This window comes from Rattus norvegicus, chromosome 1 (assembly GCF_036323735.1).
Source record: "Rattus norvegicus strain BN/NHsdMcwi chromosome 1, GRCr8, whole genome shotgun sequence".
Classification (NCBI taxonomy): Eukaryota; Metazoa; Chordata; class Mammalia; order Rodentia; family Muridae; genus Rattus; species Rattus norvegicus.
This window is the reverse complement of record NC_086019.1, coordinates 194550400-194575586: the sequence shown is the minus strand read 5'-3', so window position 1 is coordinate 194575586 and position 25187 is coordinate 194550400. Positions and strand designations below refer to the sequence as shown.

Sequence of the window (25187 nt, the reverse complement as noted above, 5' to 3'; positions counted from 1 at the left end):
CAGCTCATAACTGGCTTATTTTTCCCCTTCGAAGATCTTTTTAAAATTTTACTTGTGTGTGTGCGCCTCTGTGTGTGTGTGTGTGTGTGTGTGTGTGTGTGTGTGTATCTGTGTATCTCTGTGTACAGTTATGGTGCAGATGACAAAAGAAGCCAGAAGAGGGCAGTGAGATATCTGGAGGTGGAGTAAGAGGGAGGTTGTACACTTGCTGTGGGTGTTGGAACTAAGCTCCCCTCCTCTGTAAGGGCAGCCAGTGCTCTTAACCTCTCTCCAGACGTCAAGGATCTTACTGTACTGTCGGTGCCTTCTATGTGATGATGTAAGATGACAGGTCTACGGGATGATTGGAGAGAGGTGCACGGTAACATTGTGATGTCACCTTGGGATGCTTAAGAGGTCAGCTTGAAGACAAGCAGTATGGTTGGTCTGACATCTGAGGCGGCTACTAAGTGACTAACCAATGGTGACCTGTGCGGCCTGCATAGCTTCTCCCGTGACTGATTTCCGGTCCCAGAGAGTTCTACAGATACTTCTCAGATGCGGGAAACCGATCGTTGCATGCTGGTGGGAAGGTAAGAAGTCCAGCGACTGGGAAACATCATGGCTGGGACAAATTTTTATGAAATAAACATGCAATTATATGAGCCAGAAATTGAATACTTGGGTGTCTATCTCAGAGAAGTGAAAACGAACACACACCCACACTCTCACACTCACACTCAGACATCCACACTCATGCACTCATACATACACACACATACTTACACATACATACACACACATTCACAAACTCACACACACATACACACACTCACACTTATACACAGTCACATACTCATATTTCACACACTCACACTCAAACACTCACACACTTACATTTACATACACTCACATATGCTCACTTATATAGACTCACACATACACACACACACACACACACGCACGCACACACACAAGTACATGCCTGTACACAAATGCACATGGCAACCTCATTTGGAATAGCAAAAAACTAGAAACAAAACAAGCAGGTTTTGGGGAGGGGAGATGACCTGAGAACTGGACTGCATCTTCGGGGCATGGAATACAACTCCACAGTGGCAGAAAACAATACACAAAAGCTTGGATCTATTGCGAGAGCATTCTGCCTGCTGGAAAAAAGCCAGTTCTGCAGGTTCTAAAAGATAACACATCATCTGACCCTACTTCTGTAACATTCTTGAAATGATAAAACTGTATACGCAATACAACAGTAATCAATAGTATCAGTTGCCAGAGTGGGCATGGCTATACAGGGCAGCAAGAAGAGTCTGGCTATGCACAGGGTGGTCAAGCTTGGCCATCTCAGTGTCTACAGGGAAAACTGCAGAATAATTATGCAAGATGGCACCCTTGAGACTCTCTTTGTTTTGTTTTGTTTTTTTTTTTTTGGAGCTGGGGACCGAACCCAGGGCCTTGCGCTTCCTAGGCAAGTGCTCTACCACTGAGCTAAATCCCCAACCCCTGTATTTTTTAAACTATACATAAATTTGCCACTATCTTAGATTAAAAAGCAAATGAATGAATAAACAAACAGCCAACAAGAAGGCTCAGTGAGGAAAGGCACTTGCTGACAAGTTTGATGGCCTGAGTTTGGTCTTCAGGACCCACACAGTAGGAGAGAACTGACTGCTGTTAAGTTGTCCCTTGACCTCCACACATGTGCCATGGCATGCATGTGCACACCTCCACACAGACAATAAATAAAATGCATGCAGAAAACCATTAAAGACTTGGCAGGAAAATACAGACTTTTGATGTCTTTAGACCAGAGAGGGAAATCTTCCTGCCCTGGGCCACTTTTACCCAGGACCATAACCAGCTGAAGTCGGTGGTGGCTGCCTCAATTGGTCTAGACCCACCTGTTTGTTACAGTCCTTACCTCTCCCTATTGCCTCATATCCACAGTTATTGCTTCTAACCTAGGCCACCTAAAGTTTGCTGGATTTTGACACTTTTTTCTTTTTGCATTAATGTTTTCCTGCCCAAGGGGAAAAAAAAATCTTCCCAAATTGATTGGAAAGAAGGAAGTGAGAAAATAAGTCTTGTAATTTTAAATGTGTGTGTGTGCACGTGCGTGCGCGCATGTGTATAGGACACTCTTAATCCTGAATGTCATTCCTCAGGTACTATCCACCTTGTTCTCGAGACAGGGTCTCTCACTGAAGCTAAAATTTTCCCAGTGTGTTCACAGCCCCCCCCATCACCTTCCCCTCCCCCCACCTTCCCTACCCCTCCACCCCCCCATGCTGGGATCAAAAGTGCACACTGCTGAACTTGGGTTCTGTAGTATGGTATGTGGGTTCTGAAGGATTGAATTCTGGTCCACATACTTGGGGAGCACACACTTCAACTAAAGTATTCCCCAGCTGCTGGCTGCTCCTAAAATCTAACCTCTTCAATCGAAGAGGCCCATACCATTAATCCAAAAATTTCACACTCTGAGACAATGGGAAAGTGTCTCTGACTTTGTTCACCAGGGCCCTAAGCTAATAGTCTCAAACTTAAAGTAAATGATGGCAAAATCTGGATATGTATTATTAACCCAGACTTGCATGGTTCAAGTTAAAAGTCCATTCTCCAGCTGTGAAAACCTTGTCTGACTCAAACACAACCATTTGCATTAAATCAGCTCTGCATTCATACATTTGCAAATCATTTTAATCTCTGCCCAATCCAGGGAAGCTGCGGAGTAGATATAATCTGGAGGAAATGTGCTCATTCTCATTAGAACAGTTTTAAAAGCACAGGATAAAAAGTAGCGCTCAGGACTTGTAAAACCCGCCTCCCCAGGTAATAAAGGAATTCTGAAAATGTAAGGAAGAAATGGCCCCACAGATACAAATATGCCACATGGATCGGGGCGGAGGACAGAGTCCTCCCTTGGGAGCTGGAGCTGGAGACAGAATGTTGGAAGAGTGTGGGGGGTGGTTAGCGTAGTCACGTCAGCAAAGAGACGTGCGCGGCAGGAGGCAGGAGAGCTTCCTGAACCCACCTGGTGGTCCGAGGTGCTGTTCTCGTTGCCCATGGTGACTCAGGGTGCCCAGCGTCCCTCAGTATGTTGGTCAGAGTGACTGGAAAAAACGAAAGGGCATAAACACCTGGAAAGGGAAGGAGAGCCAAGGCTTTCTCTTCTGCTCATCTCCCCAAACTCAGAGCCGGACGGCAAATGTTTATCTCTTCAGCCACATCATGGAAAATCACTTTGGAAGGGCTTTCTTTTGCAACATGCCACCCAGACATCTTTCCCAATACGGGCTGGTGTTTTCACTCCCCGCCCAGGGTTGGCTGCAGCTTCTGAAAGGCAAGTTTGTTCCTGAATCTGAGTTAGCGCCAGCGTGCACACATACGCGCATATACAAACGAGTGACAACTCTCCCCACCCCAACCGCAGATTCCCAAGTAGCCTGAGGTACACCGCTCCCAGGAGGGTTTTCTGTTTCCAACTGTACTCAGTTTGGAAACTCAGTGTCGCTGCTTTCTGGCTGTTGGTGACAGCACAGCCTGCTGTCAAACATTAGGGGGTGTGAAATCTACTTCTCTCCAACAACATGGTTTTCCTCGTTCTTCCCTCTGAACACTTGTCTCATCGATTCGCCTTCACTTCTGTGAATACTGAGGGAAATGGCGATCTGGGGCCAGGCTAGGAGCAAATATTCATATGAAACTGCTGAGGAGCATTCAGTGACTTATCAACAATCCTCATAACTAAACGTGCGCTAAACAATGATCAGAGAGGCACTACTCCTTGCCTCACATCACTTGCTAGATTTCAGGGATCCACCTGGCACAATCACTTCTTTTCTTTATGGAGAAACCAAACCATAGAAACGTTAAACAACCAGACACCTATTAAAGCTGGTGCTTTAGAGACCACCAGACTCACACAGTGGGGAGGACCAGAGTTCGAGTCCCAGAACCCATATAAAAAGTCTGACGGGGTTGTGTAATCGCAGCATTTCTAGTTAAGAGAGGATGCAGAGGTAGAAGAGTGGAAAGGAGGCTTGCAGGCCAGCTAGCCCGGAGTGGCTAGCCCCAAAACAAGAGGGGCCTTCTTAGTCTTGATAGTAAGTGGTGAGGAGGATTCCTGAACGTTGCCCTCTCACCCCTAGGAGTGAGCTATAGCAGGAGTAGATCTTCAGGTAGGTAGGTGTGTGTGTGTGTGTGTGTGTGTGTGTGTGTGTGTGTGTGTGTGTGTACATGTACACAAACAAAAAATAAAAGCTAATTAATTAAAAAAAAAAAAAACAGGACTGGAGAGATGGCTCAGGGGTTAAGAGCACTGACTGCTCTTCCAGAGGTCCTGAGTTCAATTCCTAGCAGTCACATGGGGGCTCACAACCATCTGTAATAAGGTCTGGCACCCTTTTCTGGTGTGTCTGAAGACAGCTACAGTGTACTCATCCTATATATAAAATAAATTAATTAATTAAAAAATAAAAACCAAAAACCAAAAACTTAAAAACTTGTTGGGGGGGGGGGGGTTTGGGGCTTTAGCTCAGTGATAGAGCGCTTGCTTAGCAAGCACAAGGCCCTGGGTTCGGTCCCCAGCTCCGAAGGGGGGAAAAAAAAAACATAACAACCAAAAAAAAAAAAAAAAAAAAAAAAAAAAAAAAAAAAAAAAAACACCTGTTGACTTGCTTAGTCATTCAACAAATGTAGAGTAACCAGTACATGCTATGCATATTGAACAATCACTGACCAATAAACATTAAGTATTGTGGGCAGGCCCAATTAAAATATGTCTGGGGATCGGGGGTGTGACTCAGTGAAAGAGCTCTTGTCTAGAATACACAAGGCCTTGGTTTGATCCCCAGTACTGCTAAAATGAAATACTTCAAAATGTATGGCGCAGTAATGATGTCAGCCTCATGCTCAAGTCTCTTGCTCCTAACTTTTAAACTAAAAGATTCCAGCTCATTATCAGTAGCCGAAGGCACTGTCAATAAACTGAAACCAAGATACTGATTATCATGATACTGAAATCATTATCAGTATCTGAAATTAATAATTTCAGGTAACTTGCTTTGAATATTCACCCCATGTATATATCACACTAAGCTATAGAATGATAAAAAATGTCATTTATTTTAAACTGATCTGTTCAGCTCAATTTCTATTTTCATTTTGAAGATGGTTCGTCCTAAGTAAATAATGTTGCTAGAACCATTATTTCCCGAATCAACTATTAACTTCTTTATGTGTACCAGGCTAAAACACACGACACTTCATTAAACTTTTCCTTTTTAGATTTTTTTTGAAGCAGGGTCTCTCTACATAGCCCTGGCTGTCCTGGAACTCACTATGTAGAACAGGCTGGCTTTGAACTTGCCTCCGCCCCTCAAGTGCTGGAATTGAAGGTATGCATCACAACGCCAAGATGAAATAATAATTTTTGATACTCATTTACTAAGTAAACTTAATTTTGTTTAAAGCCATAAATCTAGTTCTTTTTAAAAATTTTAAGTGTCCTCAAACTCACTGGTGGCTAAGGATGGTCTGATCATCCTGCCCCCACCTCCTAAGTGCTGAACTGACATTTAAGCAGACGAAAGGAAATGGCAAATCTCCTTCTGGCACAGTATGACTGAGGCAGCATAGAGAAGGCTGTAGACCCTCCTCTGGGAACTTCAGGACTGGCCTCCTTCAGTTGCCCCAGGCCGAGAAGACAGGCTCCCCTACCTGTTTCCACTTACCTGCAGCGATAGTCTGCACTTTGAAGGCCCACGGAAAGCTTGCTTTTGAACAACTGGACTTTCTCCTTATCCATTCAAAAACCTGTGAGGTCTAAGCCAAGCCCTGCTCCAGTTGGACAAACAGCTGTTCCCCACCCTGGCGCTGTCTTCATACCTGGGCTGAGGCTGAGCCTATCGAAGGCGTCCTGCCTGGGAATCTGCACCTCCCAGCTGGTCACTCCCAGGGCTTTATGCTGAGCATTTCCCCCAGTGGTGACATCAGGCTCCTTTTGGGACAGGCTTATTCTAACCTTCTCTGTCCCTGCTCTCTGATTGGTCACACTTAGCATTGCTCGCTTGTATGCTCAAGATCAGGGAACAGATCTCTTTCTAGAAAGAAGTCACATGTTCACAGTGCTTCTTGTCTACACCTGGGGAAATTCCACTGCAGATACTATGGAAGGACAAAGAAAACTCGTGGAAACCAGATGACGCGGCAGTCTGGCACCCATTGGTGTGTACAGAATGAATTTACCCAGGCGTGGTTTGAGTTTCAACTAGTGAAGTCATAAAAAAGCACTGCATGACTAGATTTGCTGATAGGCAGGCTGCCTGCCCTCTGGGGTAGAGGAGACCAGCAGACCTGACAGAGCCACAGGCACCCGGCCAAATAGTCTCCTGCCCACGGTCTCCTACTCCCACAGTTCCTTCACTTTTTGCTCCCCCAGTAAATGAAAGCCCCTGCAGAGAACCCCGACCCTGTGACTAGACAGAGCCACTCTGGGAAACAAGCCAGTGTTTTGTCCAAGGATCCCTGGATACCAGGGAGAATACAGCACACTCCCTGGAGGTGTTTAAGGCCCTCTGGGGGAAAGTTGGCCGAGACAGAGCTCAGTACCCTACTTTGCATTTAAATAGAGCAGAATTGTATAGGTGTGGGCAGATGAGCAGATAATCACACCTTTTCTCCAGTTGCCCTATGAAATATTATTCAGCTGCAAAAAAAAAAAAAAAAAGAAACATTGGTTCATGATACAGCTTTGCTAAGTGTCAAAAGCACTGAGAAGTGAATGCAGACAGACACAGCAGGCCACATGTGTGATTTCACTCCTTCCACCTGCAGAGAATTCCAGCTGAGTGGGTACAAGGGTTTACTTGATGTGATAAAAGTGTTGTAGAATTAGAGGTCATGGGGTTGGGGATTTAGCTCAGTGGTAGAGCACTTGCCTAGCAAGCGCAAGGCCCTGGGTTTGGTCCTCAGCTCCGAAAAAAACAAAAAACAAATAAACTACATCTTGAATTAGAGGTCACAGCCCGCACACTGACACTCAGGAACAGTATGCGCATAGAATGTCACTGAATTCACCCATTTAAAATTAAACACTTAAATTTACATTATCTGGATTTCATCATCATCATCATCATCATCATCATCATCATCATCATCATCATCATCATCATCTGAGATCTATAGTCCAGAACTCTTAATTCTTCTGCCTCCACCTCCCAAGCACTGGGATCAAAGGTGTACAAGGTCATGTCTACCTGTAATTTTTTTAAAGTCATGTTTCACATCTTAGGGTTCTGTGTAATGGTTTGGGGGTCAGGAAGAATTCTAGCACCATTGGGGAAAAGATTTGAAGACCTTTTCTTTTGTGCTTATCAACACCAAAGGTCAACGTTCAGAGGAATGAGAAAGAAGAATGCTTGCCTCTGTACCCTTAAATCACAGGGGAATTTTTCTAGGGTAAAGAAAACCCTATTAAGCAAAGGTCTTGTATGAGCCGCTGCAGATGAAGAGCAGAGTCTTCAACAAGCACAAAACACAGTGAAAGCTGGGCACTGTGAAGGAAGGAGTGGAGAGCCATTCCTGGAGGAAAGGGAGAAACACTAAATTCCTAGGGACGCTGGACTCTGGATGTGGGCATGCGCAGTTCCGTATGTTTGCATGACGTCACTTCCTTTCACTGACCACCAGCTCTACAGCTCGTACAAAAGGTGTGAGTATTCAAGATTTTGCCCAGTGTGAGTTAATTGAAGGCCCAAAGCTATGGAGGAATGGCTCTAAGCAGGGAACCCTGGCTGAGTGGCTGAGATTGCTATGGATTTAGGTGTGCACAGAACTGAGTCACCCTCTCTCGGTACTGATACCTTGGGATGCCTTTCATTGCCATGAAGATTTCTTCTTCCTATGCCTTCCCACGTTCATCTCTCAGTTGCTGCCTGGGAGGACACCAGTAGAACTATAGATTAAGGTCCACCAATATGACTTTATTTTAGCTTATTCTTCAGGCCCCTGTCTCCAAATACAACCATACTCCCAACACCCAGCCTTATGAGCTCAAACTACGAATTTCAGAAGAATACAAACAAAATTTGAAATCCACCAGAAGAAATCTTGAGCTAGAAGACACTTGGGAAACATAGAACCCAAGAATTATAAGAAGCCTTTGGGAAGGCAAAGACAGCAGCAGGACTCAGGGTGGGACAGATTTAGGGACCTGTTTTGGGAGTCTAGAGGTCACCAGGTACAAGGTCTGCTTGGGGCTGCTAGGGTGTAAAGTGCCAGGTGTTTAACTGGAGGGAACAGAGGCCCTGGCTTGGAACAGGGAAGCTAGAAGGAAGAGGAAGGTTTTCAAGGGGGGAGAGAGTGGAATTGAGTAATTGTCTGGGCCGGCTTGATCTGGGTGCTGAAAGATTAAAGGGCTGGAGAAGAGGCAGGGGAGGACAGCCCAGCCCTGCAAAAGCCCCCAGGCACCTTACCCAGAACCATTCTATAAGCAATTGCTCTTAAGCGACAAGCATCAGCCTTGACTCTGGACCTGTCCTTCTACTAGACAGCACCTAGGGCCTTGACACAGTGTTTTACTTACTTTTCTGTTGCTGTGATAAACGACCCTAACCAAAGCAGCTTAGGAGAAGAAAGAATTGATTTGGCTTATGATTCCAGGCTAATGACTCCATCTGTGAAGGCAAGTCAGGGTGTCACATCCCATAGAGAGGGGAGAGAGAGAGAGAGAGAGAGAGAGAGAGAGAGAGAGAGAGAGAGAGAGAGAGAGAGAGAGAATACAGAAACACGGGGATCCTTGCTGCTTTCTTCTTAGCTCCTCCTGTTCTCCATTGCGCAGAACCCACTGTCTAGGGAAAGGCACTGCCCACATTCGGGGTGGGCCTTCCCACCTCCAACATCAAAACAAAGCTGGGAGGTGGTGGTGCAGGCCTTTAATCCCAGCACTTGGGAGGCAGAGGCAGGCCAACCTCTGAGTTGGAGGCTAGCCTGGTCTACAGAGTAAGTTCCAGGGCAGCCAGGGATACACAAAGAAATGATGTCCCCCCTCCCGAAAAAAAAAAATACCAAAAATCTTAACAGTCCCATACAGACATTCCAGCAGGCCAAACTGGTGTAGATAATTCCTCATTTCTAGGTGGTTCTTGGCTGTGCCAAGTGGACAGCTCAAAGTAATGAACACATACAAGAATGCGCTGCCCTTGTAAAGACTCAGGTCTAAAAACCAACTGATTTAGGTTGGACACAAAGAGGGCCTCCTCTTGCTTCGGTTTCCCTGAGAGCTAAAATCCCCAGGTATCTCGGGACCAGAGGCTTTTACCTTACGGCTGTCAGTGAAGTGAGTAGTTCCTGAGTAGTTCCTACTCGCTGAGGGCTCACCACGGTCCCGATACTGTGTCTGGTTCCAGTGTAATCTTTGTAGCAAATCTATGTGCTCAGACCATTACTTCTCTTTAGCAAGCGAAGAATGAGGCTCGCTCAGAATGAGGCCAAAGGTTAATCGAGCTGGAATCCCAGGGAGGACTTTTTTTTTTTCCCCCGGAGCTGGGGACCGAACCCAGGGCCTTGCGCTTCCTAGGCAAGCGCTCTACCACTGAGCTAAATCCCCAACCCCCAGGGAGGACTTTTTGATCCTCCCTATGCCCCTTTCTCCTCAGGGCTTGAGCACAGGAGGCATTTCTCCAGTGTGTCTCAATCAAATGTAAGAGAGTTGCCCACAGGGAACATATGCTTCTATGGGTTCATCCTAAGACAGAATTTATTGACATGCTGTGTCTTGGGGGAAAAAAAAAACACAACCAAACCAAGACAAAAAACAAAACAAAACAAAAAAAAACAACCGCCCCCCCCAAAAAAACAACCCACCAACCAACCAAAAAAACAAAACAAACAAAAACAAAAAACAAAACAAAATAAACCCAAGACAGGGTGGGTGGGTAAGGGGGAGACGGACCAAGAAAACAAAAAGCACCAGTCACGGGCTGGAGAGATGGCTCAGAGATTAAGAGCACTGACTGCTCTTCCAGAGGTCCTGAGTTCAGTTCCCAGCAACCACATGGTGGCTCACAACCATCTGTAATGAGATATGGTGCCCTCTTCTGGCCTTCAGGCAGACATGCAGGCACAACACTGTATACATAATAAATAAATATTAAAAAAAAAAAAAGCACCACCATTATCCAGCTGGGTACATCGCTGTAAGCGCCCATTGTTGGCATGGAATAAGCCGGTTGTTAAGCCGGTCAGGGCATTCAAGTTGGCTACAGCTTCGCTTGTCTCCCCCTCCCCCTGCCCCAGACATAGCATGTGGCTGCTCTATCTCAAGAGAGCCTCGAGTGGGATCCCAGGTACCCAGCATCAGCCCCTGCTAAGTGTCCTAGCTAAGGCACCTTTGTTCGATCCCACTTACTCTAGCTGTGGCCCTAGAGTACAGACAGCTGGAATTCAGACAAGGGAATCTTGGGGAGGAAAGTGGACCACACTCACTGAACTGAGGCCGTTTAGGCTGCACAAGCCTGAGCCACTGCCCATGACTAAGGTCATGCCAAGAGTAGGCCTGACTGGATATCTACTCATCTTAGTGGTGGCTTCTTTAACTACTCTTAGTGCCACCACTGCACTTGGACATGGCCAACAATCATGACTGCGGCTGCTGGATATCACCTCTGACTCCTGCCCTGGCCACCATCAGGCACTAGGGCTGTCACTGCCAAAGTGGAAGAAAGCAAATTAATGCACAGATCATGCCGATTACCTTTCTATCTGTGATAAATTACACAGCAGGAACATCTTCTGTGAAAGGATCTCATTGTCGTGGCTTGTAAGTTTACAGCAGGTAATGGGGTGGCTGTCATTCACAGGGTGGCTCCACCCTCCAACCTCAGTGGAACCAAGACCTTGAGGCAGATTGCTAGCTCATGCATTGGTAGAGCAGGAAGCAGGCAGATGGAAGGCCCCACCAGTAGGCAGCCTACTTCCTCCAGTAAGGTCCAACCTCCTGAAGGTTCCACACCTTCTAAAACAGTACCACTATCAGGGACCAAGTGCTCGAATACATGAATCTGTGGGTGACATTTTGCATTTAAACTCTAACACAGACTTTTCATCCGTTACCCCCGGAGCTGGGTCTCTGTCTCTTAAGATTGATGAGCGTCTGGGTATTGAAACAGAGGCTCGGGGGCTGGAGAGATGGCTCAGTGGTTAGGAGTACCCAACTGCTCTTCCAGAGGTCATGAGTTCAATTCCTAGCAACCACATGGTGGCTCACAACCATCTGTAAAGAGATCTGATGCCCTCTTCTGGTGTATCTGAAGACAGCTACAGTGTACTTATATATAATAAATAAAATAAATCTTTAAAAAAAAAAAAAAAGAAACAGAGGCTCAGCAGTGGAGCAGCCACAGTGCCCTAATCTTCGGTCCAGTGGCAGAGTCTCAATGAGACTCAGGCATCAACCATGTGATGTCCCACCATGTACACGAATCACGGCAGATCAGCTTCCTCTTTTGCATGCTGGCTTCCTCTAACCCAGACATGGCACCGACTGGCCAACCCCCCACCCTGACAGATAGCACATGTGTATGAGGGCTTGTCCATTCATCTTTCAGAATAGACTCACTGGGAAGGCAGTGGGTTTCATTATCAAGGAGACTCTAGGGCCAAAGTCCTTCAGTACAAATACCAGTTCCACTGCTCACTTGGTGTGCAAACTCTGGCAAGTCCACACGTCCTGCTCAGTTTTGTCATTTCTGAATGGGCGCCACAACAATGCCTAGCTCATCTGGCTCTGATGAGCTCACTCCTACAAAGCTCTTGAAATCAGACATTTAATGAACTGTGGACTGGTTACTAACAGTGGGTCTCTTTGGAACCTCCAGATAAATCCCTCTATCCAAGGAAGATTTTTCTCCCCAACAGAAAAATGTGAGGTTTAGATACAACCAACCATTTCCATGAGAAACAGGTCACATTTGCAATAGAGCACAGCCAACTAACCCACCAACAGGTGGAGAAAAATGTTTGACTGTAAAAAGTTTAGGCCTGATGAGAAGAAAGTAGATGCTGTCAGAAATTCTTCCCTAAGCCATTATACTAAAATAATTGCTGAGCTAGTGACTTGGGCCAGTCCCTCCATGTGGCTACTTCTGGATGTTGGATGCTCTTATGGTTACAAATCCATCTCTCTGCTTTCTGACCCACGGAGAGGTGAATAGGTTGAACACAGGCTTCTGCTGCTGGGTCTCACCATTGTGATGGACTGATATCCTGGCATTGAGGTGAATTCAGCTACTCTGTCAGGTATTCTGCCTCAGGGATGAGGAATAGAACTTACACAGGAGCCAAGGGTATAAATGGGGACACGAAGTGTGGAAGAGAACAGTTGTGCAGGGTCTCACATGGGTAGGTCAGGTGGAGAATGCCGCCACAGCTCCAGACTGTGAATCCAGACTGTGTGTGGGGGAAGAAGGGACCTGGAGAACAGAGGTGAAGAACCAACATGGCAACAACACCATCCATGATAGGACAGTGGCACAGGGAGGTTTCCCAGCCCCATCTGCCCCGGGAGAGCACTGTTTGTAACCTACTAGGCTTTGTGGATATCTCAGTAGATCAACTAATTACATTGTCCTATTTAAAAAAATTCTATTTTTCCTTGATGTGCTAGAAAGCATGTGTTTCAAACAGTAGATTAATTCTAGGGTTTCTCTGATACAGATGGAAATGCTGAGAAAGTAGGAAGGTCCTCTTCTCCACTATTTCCTTCATCTGTGAAGAACTGAGACTCGGAAGGTGTCAAGGATTTCTCCCAGTGTCTCTCAGGATGAAGGGCCTGGGCCAAGGACAGCCTTCCAGAAGCTTGTTCCAGGCGGTCTCAGCTGGCTCAGCCCTCCGGCCTGCAAGGTGCTTCTGTCTCAGCAGGAGTAGAGAGGCCAGTTCAGATGAGACAGAGGCCCGAGTCCTGCCTGCATGACCGCTGGCCATCGTCCCCTAGCAGTTGGGTGTGCATTAGTAGACAGTGGAGCCCAGATCACATTACTTACCATGTGAAGGTCAGGGTGTTCTCCAGCTGCCTGCTCAGTCCAATTGCCCACACCAGGCTATGGGTCCCACAGACCAGCTAGCCCTCTTGCTTAGGTAGCCAGGAGGCTCAGCTTCTCTCTCCCAGGATCCAGTTCGGCTGCTCTGACTCCCTACCTTGCATGGCTAAGCAAAGAGCTACTTAGAGTCCTGTTATCATATTCCCACTTTAATACAAAAATTGTTGCCCAGCAAAGAGATTTATGAAGAGACACTGCCTGCTTTTTACTGTGGCAAGGGACCTTCCCAAGCACCAAGGACTTGCTTGCTCCCTGAGGTCTGAGTCAAATGAGAGCTCTTCCCTTGTATATACCCCGCCCCGCTTGGGCCTCTTGTATTTTCCCTTTCTTCCATCCCTCAGGCCACTGAGAATTTAGATAGCCAAAGTTCATTCCCACGGACCATTAGAGTGTTGTGGTAAAAAAAAAAAAAAAAAAATATATATATATATATATATATATATATATATATATATATATATATCACTTAGACCATAGAGTTCACAAATAAAAGACATAAAGCCTTTATATTTGGAATAAGCCTTAAAGCACTAGAGGTGGGCAGATTATCGACCTTCTGTGCTATTTTGCCTACTTCCCTGTTAATAACCCTGAGATGTCACTTATTATGTTTCACCTACTCCAACTAGCCAGCCCTCATGGCCATGAGCTCACGATCTCTGTCCTTCTCCTTCCTCCTCTCTCCCTTGTGGTCCCTACCCGAGACCAAGCTCAGGAACTTCATTCTACCCCCTTTCTTCTGCCCAGCCCAGGCTGTAGGCATCTTTATGGACCAATCGGGGATAACTTGGGGATCAAGGTTTACACAACAAAAAGCGGTATATGTGAAGATCTCCTTATTGGGGGCAACCAGATCTTGGGGGCCAGTATATAGCAGTACCAGACCAACCCTGTACATTAGAGCTTAAGTGAATTTAGGACCCTTGTTCCCAGGACCCTGTGATCAGAGACAAGACTGACATAGTCACTGCTGCTGGGAAGTACACAGGCTGGACTAGCTGCTGAAAGGCTTGCTCTGCGGAGGCTGTGTCCTTTGCACCAGCCAGTTCATACCAGGAGCACATAGGATAGTTCTAGCCACACAGACCACCCATGCCAGTCTGCGACAGTGGGGGGAGGCTTCTTGAGGTTACCTGCCTCCCACCACACACACACACATTCGAGTGGTCTTGAGTTAGTTGGTCTGGTAGGGGTTATGGGGGATGAGCTGGAAGAAGCAGTTAAACTCTGAAGCAGTTTAAACTCGTTATTTTGGTGAATAGATTATGTAGAAGCAAAAGCCTGAAGGCACAGGAGACCAGAGAGGATGAGTCCTTGGGAATACATCATCTTGGACAGAACTCAGAGTTCTGTCTGTTATGCTGACTTAAGCTTGAGTCTGAGGGACAGAGAAGCTCAGTTGACACCTGAGTGTGTGTGTGTGTGTGTGTGTGTGTGTGTGTGTGTGTGTGTGTGTGTGTGTGTTGATGGTGTCACTTGCCAAGTGGTGGTGATGCTTGCCTTTAATCTCAGGAGGCAGAGGCAGCTGGATCTCTGTGAGTTTGAGGCCAACCTGGTTTTCAGAGTGACCAGGACAGTTAGGACTACATACACAGTGAAACCTATTTTGAAAAACAAAACAAACAAAAGCATACAAAAGCAAAATTTGGATTTTGAAATGGCCTTTTAGAACACTTAACAATAACATAACAAGATTTCCCCACGTCCACCAAAAGGTGCTTTACAACTGTAGTGAACACCGTGTTGTTTCCTGGATTTATCAGTTTACAAACATATCCCTAATCCTCTGTAGCTTGTCTCTGTCTGGGATGTTGATGAGGGTATACTGAGGGAGCCTAGGCCAGCCTTTGGTTAGATCAAGTAAGGAGATCGTTGAGACAAGGGAATTGTGAACAGAGGAGGATAGGGTTGAGGCAAGCTCCAGCTGACAGAGTAGACGTGGGAGAGGACCAAGTGGATGCATGTAAGTGGGGCAGAGGACAGGCCAAGGCTGTAGAACAGGAACACAGGGTACTGTGAGATGGAAGGAAGGCTGTAGTCAAATGGAGGACAGAGGCTAGCGCAGGAAGAAGAGCTTCTGGAGGCAGAAGAGCTCTGCCCTACACCCCTGTGCTGCATTTCAGTGGAGAGACAGGGTACCATTGTGGGGACACTGGAATGGTGTCACCAGACAGAAAAATGGTAAGATCAAACAGATTAAGAAACCCTAACAATTCTCATATTTGAGGACAGTAGGCATTTGAATCTGCTCCTGGCCCAGCATGTGATCCTGACACCCCACTAAGAGCACCATAACACTTGGTCACGTAGCTTAGAGCCCAGAGTTCTCCATGCTAAGGAGGTTTCCAGACAGTTTAGGCAATAAGCTTCCTTTCCTGGGCACTCCTTCCCGCAAAAGGTATTTAACTCTGGTCCACCCTGAATAATTTGAATACATCCATGTTTCCACATGAATAAACAGTTTGAACAAGCAAGGACTTTCTTTCTCATCAAGAACCACTGTGAGGGGAAGCCTTTGTCAATACAGAGCCTGCAGAAGGTCCATCTGTACTCCTGGCACTCACCCCGAGGTTCCCAGCAGCGTTTGGGTACATGGGAACGTGAGAATCACAGCCTCCGTCCCAGTCTTAGCTATTTCTTACCTGGAGGAACACGGGCTGGGATCCCTATCTTAGTCTGCTTTCTGCCTCCCCTGAGCGGGTGCCTGCATGCCACGAGCCGGCACCCTGATGGCAGTGGCAAGGAAGGAATGTAGCAAAGCACCCCTGTGTTTAGTCTCCCCTATCAGTGTCCCAGCACCCCAGCAGTGAGGTAGAACATGGACCCACATACTATGATAGGATGGGTGAAGTATGTCTTGATGGCCCAGTCTGTCAGCTGCCATTCTTTGGGGATGGAGATTCAGGTACTTTTGGCACTGCTGTCTGTCAAGTTATGACCCTTTAAAGCAGACCCTGGGCTAGTTACAAACTCTTGTACCATCTGGATATTGCTAATGGTGGGAAACTCACTACCTCCTGATGCGAGTAGACATTTGACTGGAGAAGATCACTTTGGATCTTTTAGGGACTTAGCTTCACTGTTCCATCCTCTAGATCCCACCAGGATTCTGTGGAGTACTCCCCCAGAGTTCTCTGAACCATGATGATGTCACTGGGCATGGACTTTGCAGAGTGGTGGGGCCTGAAGACTAATGAGAACAATCTCATTGAATTTATGCACCACCATCCTAACTAGGTTATAGGCCCAACTTACATTTTCCTTGTTCTGGGATTACACTGAGCCAGCACGCCCCTCAGTATCTAGGACTGATTCATGGTGGCTGAAAACTAGCCAGCCCATAGCTGACCACAGACATATGAGAGGTCCCAACAGAAACCACGAGAGCCACCCAGAAAAGCAGCTGGCCCAACTCAAAAGAGAATAAAAGTTAAAGAAGTCCCTCTTGTTTTAGACCACCAAGCTTTCGGGTAGAGTTTGTGATGTTGCTTAAGTTAGCCAATCAGATTCCACCACAGGTCCCATTAACTGCTTTTCTCAGCAGCCTGTACCCAGCACTGGTTGGCCCTGGGAAGACCTGTGCAAGGGAGGTCCGAGTGACCTCAGTAATTGACAAGCATGGCCTTTGCCTGTGCTTGTCTATGCCAGTCTCAGACCTCTGGGGATGAGGCTCTGAGGATCTGTTCTGGAGTAACAAATGTGACATTAGCTGTATGGAATCCCCAGACTCCAGATGAAAATGTGAACCTACATCTGGATTTGCAGTAGAGGGTCTCTGTTCCTGCTACACAGATATGTGAGGACACGTTCCAGGATGTGGTTCTCTTATTCACAATTTCCACGCATCCCTCTCTGCAGAGGAGATTAGCGGAAATCAGCCTGCTTATGAAAGCAAGTTGTAGTGGCCCACAAAACGTTCAGACATCGGTCTGGATCCGAACGCTGAGCTGTGCTGTCATGTTTGGGAATCAAATGCAGTTATCAATATAATCGGAAATTGTGGGCTAAGGGGAGGGTTGAGGCAGGATAGAGTGAGAGTGGAGACTGTTCCAGGGCAAACCACATGACAGGGATCTTACGTGGAGGAGGAATGGCATGAGTGCCAATTAGAGCAGAGCCAAAGGTATCAGTACTAACAAGACATCTGTTAAGGCCCAACTGAGAAACGGAAGACATCTGCCCTCCATATGACACTGTAGGACTTTGTAATTCTGTTATCAGACTTTACCCTTACTATTTAAATAGAAAATAGCTTTTGATTTTTAAAGGATATTATTTTAAATCAGTGTATGTCTGTAGGTGGGTATGTACACACGAGTGTGAGCGTCCATCAAGGTCAGAGGGGCCAGGCCCCCCTAGAGCTGGAGTTGTGAGCTGCCCAATGTGGATGCTAGGATCAGCGGTTCAGAGTGCTTCCTGCTCTTCCAAAAGACTCAGATTCAATTTCCAGTACCCACACAGCCACATACCCATCTCTGACTCCAGTTCCAGGAGATCTGACACCCTTGTCTGGCCTTTCCAGAACCAGGCACACAAGTGGCACATAGATATTACATGGACACAAAACACCCCTGGCACATAATTTTTAAAAGAAATCAACTGGAAATCTAATTATTACATAATCTCAAGGGTTAATAACTGAAAGGCCTGAAGTAGACTGAGAAGTCCCTGAAGGGAACTTGAGTTGATGGACAGCACCTGCGGAAGCTGCTAATCAGGAACTCCACAAACTAGAATCACTGATATCTGCCATGTCCTGACTTTAAGGGAGCTGACCTGAGATGGACTCTTCTGTCCCCAAACTTCCCCCTTTTCCACCTTGTAAAAATCCAAGACCCCACATGTCATGAGAGCACAGTCTCCATTGTTGTGCAGCGGAACTGTGGCCCTTTAGTTATTATGGTTAAAGAACAATTCTGCCTCTGGGGACATCAGCCTGCTCTCTTTCATTCCCATGTCACTCCATCAACTCCAATGTTTCTCCATCCATCCAAATCTAACATAATCTAAAAGTCTGAAGTCAACCACGTTTGGTAAGTACTATTTGGCCCAACTATACAACCCCACACTCGGCCCCACCCCACCAGAACATTTGCTGTTTTTATATTCAGCTTTCCAGGTAGAGGAAGCTAATAGAAGCACCCTAGCTCCCTGACTCCAAAACTCCTTCCCTGCATGATGAAAAGAAATGAGGGAGGGTATACACACAAAACAAGCCTCTCTGTCTTCAGGGAATGGAAAGAGAAGGGTAAGCACTTGTGTTGGTTTGAATAGGTATGGCCCCCATAGACTTATGAGTTTGAATGCTTGGCCCATGGGGAGTGGCACTATTAAGAGGTGTGGTCTTGTTGGAGTAGGTGTGACCTTGTTGGAGGATGGGTGTATCACTGTGGGGGTGGGCTTTCAGGTCTCCTCCTATATTCAAGCTCCACCCAGTGTAGAAGAGAGCCTCCTGGCTGCCTGCAGAAAACAGACTCCTGGCTGCAGAACTCTTAGCTCCTCCAGCATGAAATCAGCCTGGATGCTGCCATGTTCCCCACCATGATGATAATGGACTGAACCTCTTAACCTGTAAGCCAGCTCCAATTAAATGTTGTCCTTTAGAAGAGTTGCCTTGGACATAGTGTCTCTTCATGGCACTAAAACCCAAACTAAGACAGCACTCTTCAAAACAACTGTTAATAGAGTGTAGTCAGAAAACCCCAGCACATTTTGTCAAGTTTTGGCTTCCACACTCCTATGAATGTTTATAACCGACTCGACTTACTTCCCAAGACAGTTGTAGGAAAGCAGGAGCAGGTAATAACAGAGTCTAGGTTGAACTAGAATTCATGTCAGATCCTTTGAAATGGCCAGGGGTTTCGGGGGTTGGGGATTTAGCTCAGTGGTAGACCACTTGCCTAGCAAGCGCAAGGCCCTGGGTTCGGTCCCCAGCTCCCAAAAGAAAAAAAAAAAAGAAGAGGGAGGGGTTTCAAAACAGGTGGAAGTTAAAGGCAGTCCTCAAAATGCATGGACTCTGGGGGAGGAAAAAAGCAGAAACAGACGCACCCCATATGTTGAAAAAAACATTTTGAGTTCCTCAAAAGGAAAAACAAAACAAAACAAAAACAAAAACCACAGAGTCAGAGGCCTGGGAAACTTTCTTGGCATCTGATCACAGAAAACATGGCCCCACAGGTGGAGTCAGAGCCAGGACTGACCACCAGGAATCCTGAGATGGCTCAGCTTGATTAAGATGCACAATAACGCCAACAGAGCCATGCAGAGCCAATGAAAAGAAAGTCAGGAGACAATTCTTCACACACATCACAAACAAACAAACAAACAAAACAAAACAAAACAAAAATACTTCTATACATTCTAAAACCATGAAGTAGGAAGAAACCGTAAGGCAGCACTCTCAAACATTGGAATATATGTAAGTTTCTTGGATAAGAAACTTAACAGTGCAAATAGAAATGAACAAAGCTATACTAGGAAAAATCAAGGATCAAAAACTTACAATTAACTGTGACAGAACAAGGCTCAGAAATGATTGAGAGAGAGTAAGGAAAGGAAGGAAGGAACTGTGACTAGGCAGGATCAAAGGGTATTGGTTAAATGCAGGAAAGAAAGAGGAAAAAACAAAGCTCCTCTGGAAATAAATAGATCACAAGACACCCGAGGAGGAATAAATTCAAATACAAATTTAATAAAGGTGGGCTGGAGAGATGGCTCAGTGGTTAAGAGCCCTGACTGCTCTTCCAGAGGTCCTGAGTTCAATTCCCAGCAACCACATGGTGGCTCACAACCATCTGTAATGAGATCTGATGCCCTCTTCTGGTGTGTCTGAAGACAGCTACAGTGTACTTATATACATTAAATGAATAAATAAATCTCTAAAAAAAGAAAAATGTTGTTAAATGGGTAAATTTAAAAAAATTAATAAAGGTAATTGAAGAGCATGAGGGCATGAAGAAAATGAAGGCTTATACAGAAGTCAATGAAAGGGGTCAGAGAGAAAGGAAGACGGTGAGTCGGGCAAACAAAGGAGGAAGAATATAGGTAGAACTTGTATACCTGAGAGAAAAGCAAGCAACAGGGGCTGCTTTATATATGCATACATATGTGTATGTATATATAGTTCGTATATCTATATCCTCGAGTAACAGTTGAGCCAGTTTCTAGAACAGTCAAGGGTTAGAGGGGCAGCTCTAACAGAGGCCATGAAGGAACACTACTTAGTGGCTTGCTCCACATCGTTAGATCACAACATTGGCTTAGAATGGCGGCGCTGACGGCAGTGTTTTAGAGCAATGGCCTCACCCATATCTGAACTGGGTTTTGTTGGGAAACAGAAGCCTAAACCATTTCTCTGAAGCCCTTAAAGGCTGGCTGAATGCTCTAACTGAAACTGTCAGCACCTCATCTGTCTGAAACTCTCTCCACACTATTCTCCCACTGTTCAGTCTTTGAGCAGCTTCCCTCAGCCCTATACCCATATAAAATCCAACACGGTTGGCAACTGCTGCCCAAGGCAGCCTGGCAGGCTAGCTTGCTTGCTTGTTTTTAAATAAACTGCTTTGTATCCAAGGGGTGGCTTTGTTAGGTGGTTTCTTGCTGAACCTACTTACATTTGGTGCTGAAAACTGGAAGGGACTCCTGGATGCCCCTTTGGGACCACAGTCCCTTTAACTTAACCAGAACTGCTAACTTGGCCTTCTTGTGGATGGATCATTTACCTCTGCTGGCCTCTGTCACCCACCATATCTGACTCCAAATTTCAGAGTCTGTATCTTCAATTGTTTCTCTCCTCTACCCACTGTACCCACTGGTGTCTCCTCCTTTATTTGGGTAAGGACCCTTTCAAAGCTGCCTGCTCTCTTCTCTCCTCTTCTTCTTCCTCCTCCTCTTCCCCCTGCTCAATGGAGCCTGCTACAAAAGTTGTGCTGGTAAGCCAGGCAGGCTCCTTATGCCCTTTTGGGTGCCCCATCACCTGGAAGAGGAGAACACCGCTCCATTGATCCTGGGCATCTCTCTGACAAGTCTTGATCCCTTGGGATTGTCCTCAGATTGCACGGTCTTGCAGTACCTTCCCCTCCCCTCCCTGTGCCACCATTTCTACACCACTGGACTCTTGCCTCTGGCAAAGATAGTAATTAAAGTTAGCCCCCTTTCTAACTCTTCCCCACCTCCACCTTGCTCTTCGAAGTTCTTTACTTCACCCCTTTTAGGATGTCTTCATTCCTGCCTTCCGTGTCTCTCTCCCTCCTGGAGCTTTCTCTGTCTCTCTTGCTGGAGTCTGAGCGAAGTGTGGACACTTGTGAGACTCATCGGCTCCTCACCTACCTTCTCTTGCCTCTTTCTTTCCTTACACTCACACTCCATTAAGCTGCATTGTGTCACTACAGATGGCTTGGTCTCAATACAAACCAGATAAATTAGTCTCAGTGGCCAGAAAATGGCAAACTCAATTTCCAAATTCTCAAAGACTGTGACAGCTTCTAACACCTCATAAGCAAATGGTCCCCATACCCCTTATTCCTAAGCTTTCTTTACTCCCTGTTCTCAAAAACGTCTTATCTCTAAGTATTCTTTGCTCTCTGCTCCTAACCCTCCCTCTGATCATTGGGTTCAGTTTTTCAGAAATTCAAATGTCTTTCGGGTATGGATGATGTAGAAATATTGACATATACCGTCTACTCTATTAAAACCTGGCTCTGGAGAGGAGATTGACATGCCTGTTCTGGACCCAAGTGTGTTTATTTAGACAGACGTTTTCTCCAAAGTCTTTGTCCTGAGTGTCAGGTTGACCACCTGACTCTGGGACAGGGAGGAGGAGAACAAAGTCGAACATTCCAGGAAAAGACACTATGTGCTTGAGAGCAGCTAAGAAGAAAACTATTCCAATAGAGGTGAGAAGTGACAAAGTATTGTTTCAATTGCTTAGCTCTCTGAATATCACGTCCTTGTCCTTGATTTTGTTTACTACCAACCTTGGTTGAAATGTACATTTTCTTTATCCTAGGTTATATAGAAATATTGAGACTGTGGTTTTAAAAAAGTATCTCGGGGTTGGGGATTTAGCTCAGTGGTAGAGCACTTGCCTAGCAAGCGCAAGGCCCTGGGTTCGGTCCCCAGCTCCGAAAAAAGTATCTCTAAAACCTGTAACAGAAAAGGTTATCTTGAAACTTGTAACAGCAGGCTGATAATTAAAAAAAATCTATGTATAGAGCCAAGGGTGGGGTGGGGTGGGCAGAGACCAGCAGATCTCTGTGAGTTTGAAGCCAACCTGGTCTACAGGGTGAGTTCCAGGACAATGAGGGCTACACAGAGAAACCCTGTCTTGAAAAATAATATAAAACGAAACCAAAACTCTATGTATAGGTAATCTTAATTCGATAGACCATACTAAAATAGTTTTACTACAGCATACAATGTATATAATTTAGATTCAACTCTGACTTATGAAAAATAGAACTTACTAGCAACATATGTTTGATAAATAAGATTTTGAATTCCTAGGGTTATACAGGTCTACCTAAGCTGATAGAAACTGACTTAAACATGTACATTTAACCACTCTGTCTTCTCTAAGTTTGTTTTAAGCTTTGGTTTGTTTTCTTTTTTTTGGGGGGGGGATGCATAGCAGAAGAAACTGTGATATTCTATACTGGTATACTATGAAAGGATCAGAAACCTGAGGTTCCCAGTCTCTCCATGGACTGTATTTATGGTTTAAAGCTTATTCTGATGCTAAAGAATCTGCAATTCAAAAGTATAAATTTTAAGTCTCAAACTTAACAGGGATAAAATTATTAAATCCTTCTCTTATAAAAGCTACTAATCTGTTATAAAGCATTAAAAGGTAACTAAAATGTGTAAATTACTGGTCAGTCACCTTACAAACGATCAAACTCTTTTTTTTTTTTGGTTCTTTTTTTCGGAGCTGGGGACCGAACCCAGGGCCTTGCGCTTCCTAGGTAAGTGCTCTACCACTGAGCTAAATCCCCAGCCCCACGATCAAACTCTTTAATGTGCTCAGAATTATGTTTGTAGTCATGCCAGGTCCAAATGTAACTCATTTTCAGGGACAGATTTTAGTCTTCTGTAGATCTTGTCAAAGTTAAGACTGAAGCAAGCAACTGAAAATAAAGTTTGTTTATTATAAAATGATGTTCAAAATAGGGTATTTTAAGAAAGATCATAAGAGGCTAGACAGTGGGCCTCAACCCCCTTGAGAGAGATCTGCTGAATGTGGCGTTTGAGTGTTTACTGAAAGGGAGGAACAGGAAAAGACCCCAAGACCTCCTGTGACAGACAGATACCAGCTTCTGGCCCCCTCTAAGAGAATTGAGCACCAACAGACTCCACTTCAAACCTGCTGCAGATTTGCCAACACTGAGCACTGGATAAGGAACTACCTTTCACTCCAACTGCTGTCAGGACCCTGCCCATACTGTGGACAGGCAGGATACTTGAAGGTCGGCTGGCCCTTTCTGCCACACCAATGTAAGTCAGTCCCCCAAGTTCCTCTTTTGCAGATAAATCGTGCACTGCTCTGGGATCACATCATTTTGTGGGTGCTGAGAATCAAACCCAGGTCCTCTCAACAAGCAGCCAGTGTTCTTAATAGTTGACCCGTGTCTCCATCCCCCTACCCTCCTTAAGCCAAGGTCTCACTATGTAGCTTTGGCTGGTTTAGAACTCAAAAGGTCGATCAGATTGGCCTCGAACCTGAATGATCCTCCTTGCCTCTCTTCCCTGAGGGCCTTGGTTACAGGTGTGCACCACCAAGCCTGACATAATCTGCATTTTCCAAAGTGAGTTTCTCTGTTGTACTTGAGACAGGGGAATCATGGCCTCTAGTGAACTCTAAGTCCAAGTGTTGCTTCCCAAGCTCTAGCTCGGCCCCCCTCCTGTCTATGTGGGTTTGGGACAGCCTGTCTGACCATGACCCACTCCAGAACTTGGACCTGAGAACTGTCCATCTGTGAACGCATCTGTTAAGGATATCTCTTTGATTTCCCTTGTGCTCATATCTATCCATCTGACAGAAGCCATGCTGCCAATCATAGCCTGTAGGCATGGATCATCTCTTCCTCAACTGCTTCTCTCTGGTTGGTATCTATAGACTAAGATACCAAGATCAGCTGAATCTCTTTATGCTAAGTGAAAAGATGCTTGTGAAAATTAGAAAATCCTGAGGTAGTGAAGCAGGCAGGAGCCGGGGAAGGAGAAGTGCTCCTGACAGACAGACAGACATTCATTGTTATGGATTGGTTCTATTTGTGTTAATTCAGCTACCAAAATTACACAGAGACTCACAGGTCTGCTTGGAAGATGCTGAGGGTCCCTGGCCCCAGTTGGCTTTCATTGGCAAATAAAGTTGCTGTTGGCCAATGACTGGGCAGGGAGACAGCGGCAGGACTTTAAGATTTGCTGGCAAGGGACGAAGGAGGAAGGGGAATTGCCATTGCCAGGAGAGGAAGGAGGTCTTGGCCTGGGAGATGTAGGACAGAGAGACAGAGAGACTGTTAACAGGTAAGGGTTGGGGATCGGGGCCCAGGAGGGCTGCAGGTGTGGGTCTGGGGTAGCAAAGATAGGATATAGATTTCAGCAGTAATAATTCAGAAATATTGGAGAGGAGGCGTTAACAATATGGAAGTTTAGGACTGGCCTGGTCATTGAGCCATTAGGGCATATGAAAATAAATAGAAGGCTGTGTGTGTGTGTGTGTGTGTGTGTGTGTGTGTGTGCGTGCGTGTGTGTGTGTCTTTCATTCGAGAATCCAGAGCATTGGAGGGGTATTGAGGAGTGTGTGCTGCCACCACTGGATTAATCACTCCAGCAACAGTTCATCATGAATGTTCCCAGAGCAATGCAAACGCATCACCACCAGACACTATTCAGAGCACTAGGACACATGACACCATGATCTTATGACAGATCAAAATTCAAGGCGTAGTTGTTTCTTCTGTTTGCTATGAAACATGACACACGATATCATGGTCAATCCTATGTCACACCTCAGTATCCATCTCAGCAGAAGCATAGTTAGGAATTGTTTTCTGAATGGTCAAAAGGTAAACCAGAGCCATATTTTTTTGT

General features: G+C 45.7%; 1 protein-coding gene across 8 annotated transcripts in view; it reads right to left on the bottom strand.

The window, feature by feature from the left end:
* Positions 1–25187, bottom strand: part of Tacc2 (transforming, acidic coiled-coil containing protein 2) — a 211725-nt gene that overhangs the window by 182566 nt on the left and 3972 nt on the right. For 5 of the 8 annotated variants that reach the window (XM_063263499.1, XM_063263527.1, XM_063263507.1 and 2 more), the window contains exon 2: positions 3032–3110. In XM_063263499.1, the coding sequence (XP_063119569.1) occupies positions 3032–3064 (33 nt within the window). In that variant the 5' untranslated portion in view covers positions 3065–3110. Of the gene's footprint in view, positions 1–3031; positions 3111–5732; positions 6077–25187 lie in introns of those variants that run through there. The other 3 variants (NM_001004415.3, NM_001004418.3, XM_063263617.1) reach the window with 2 other exon arrangements.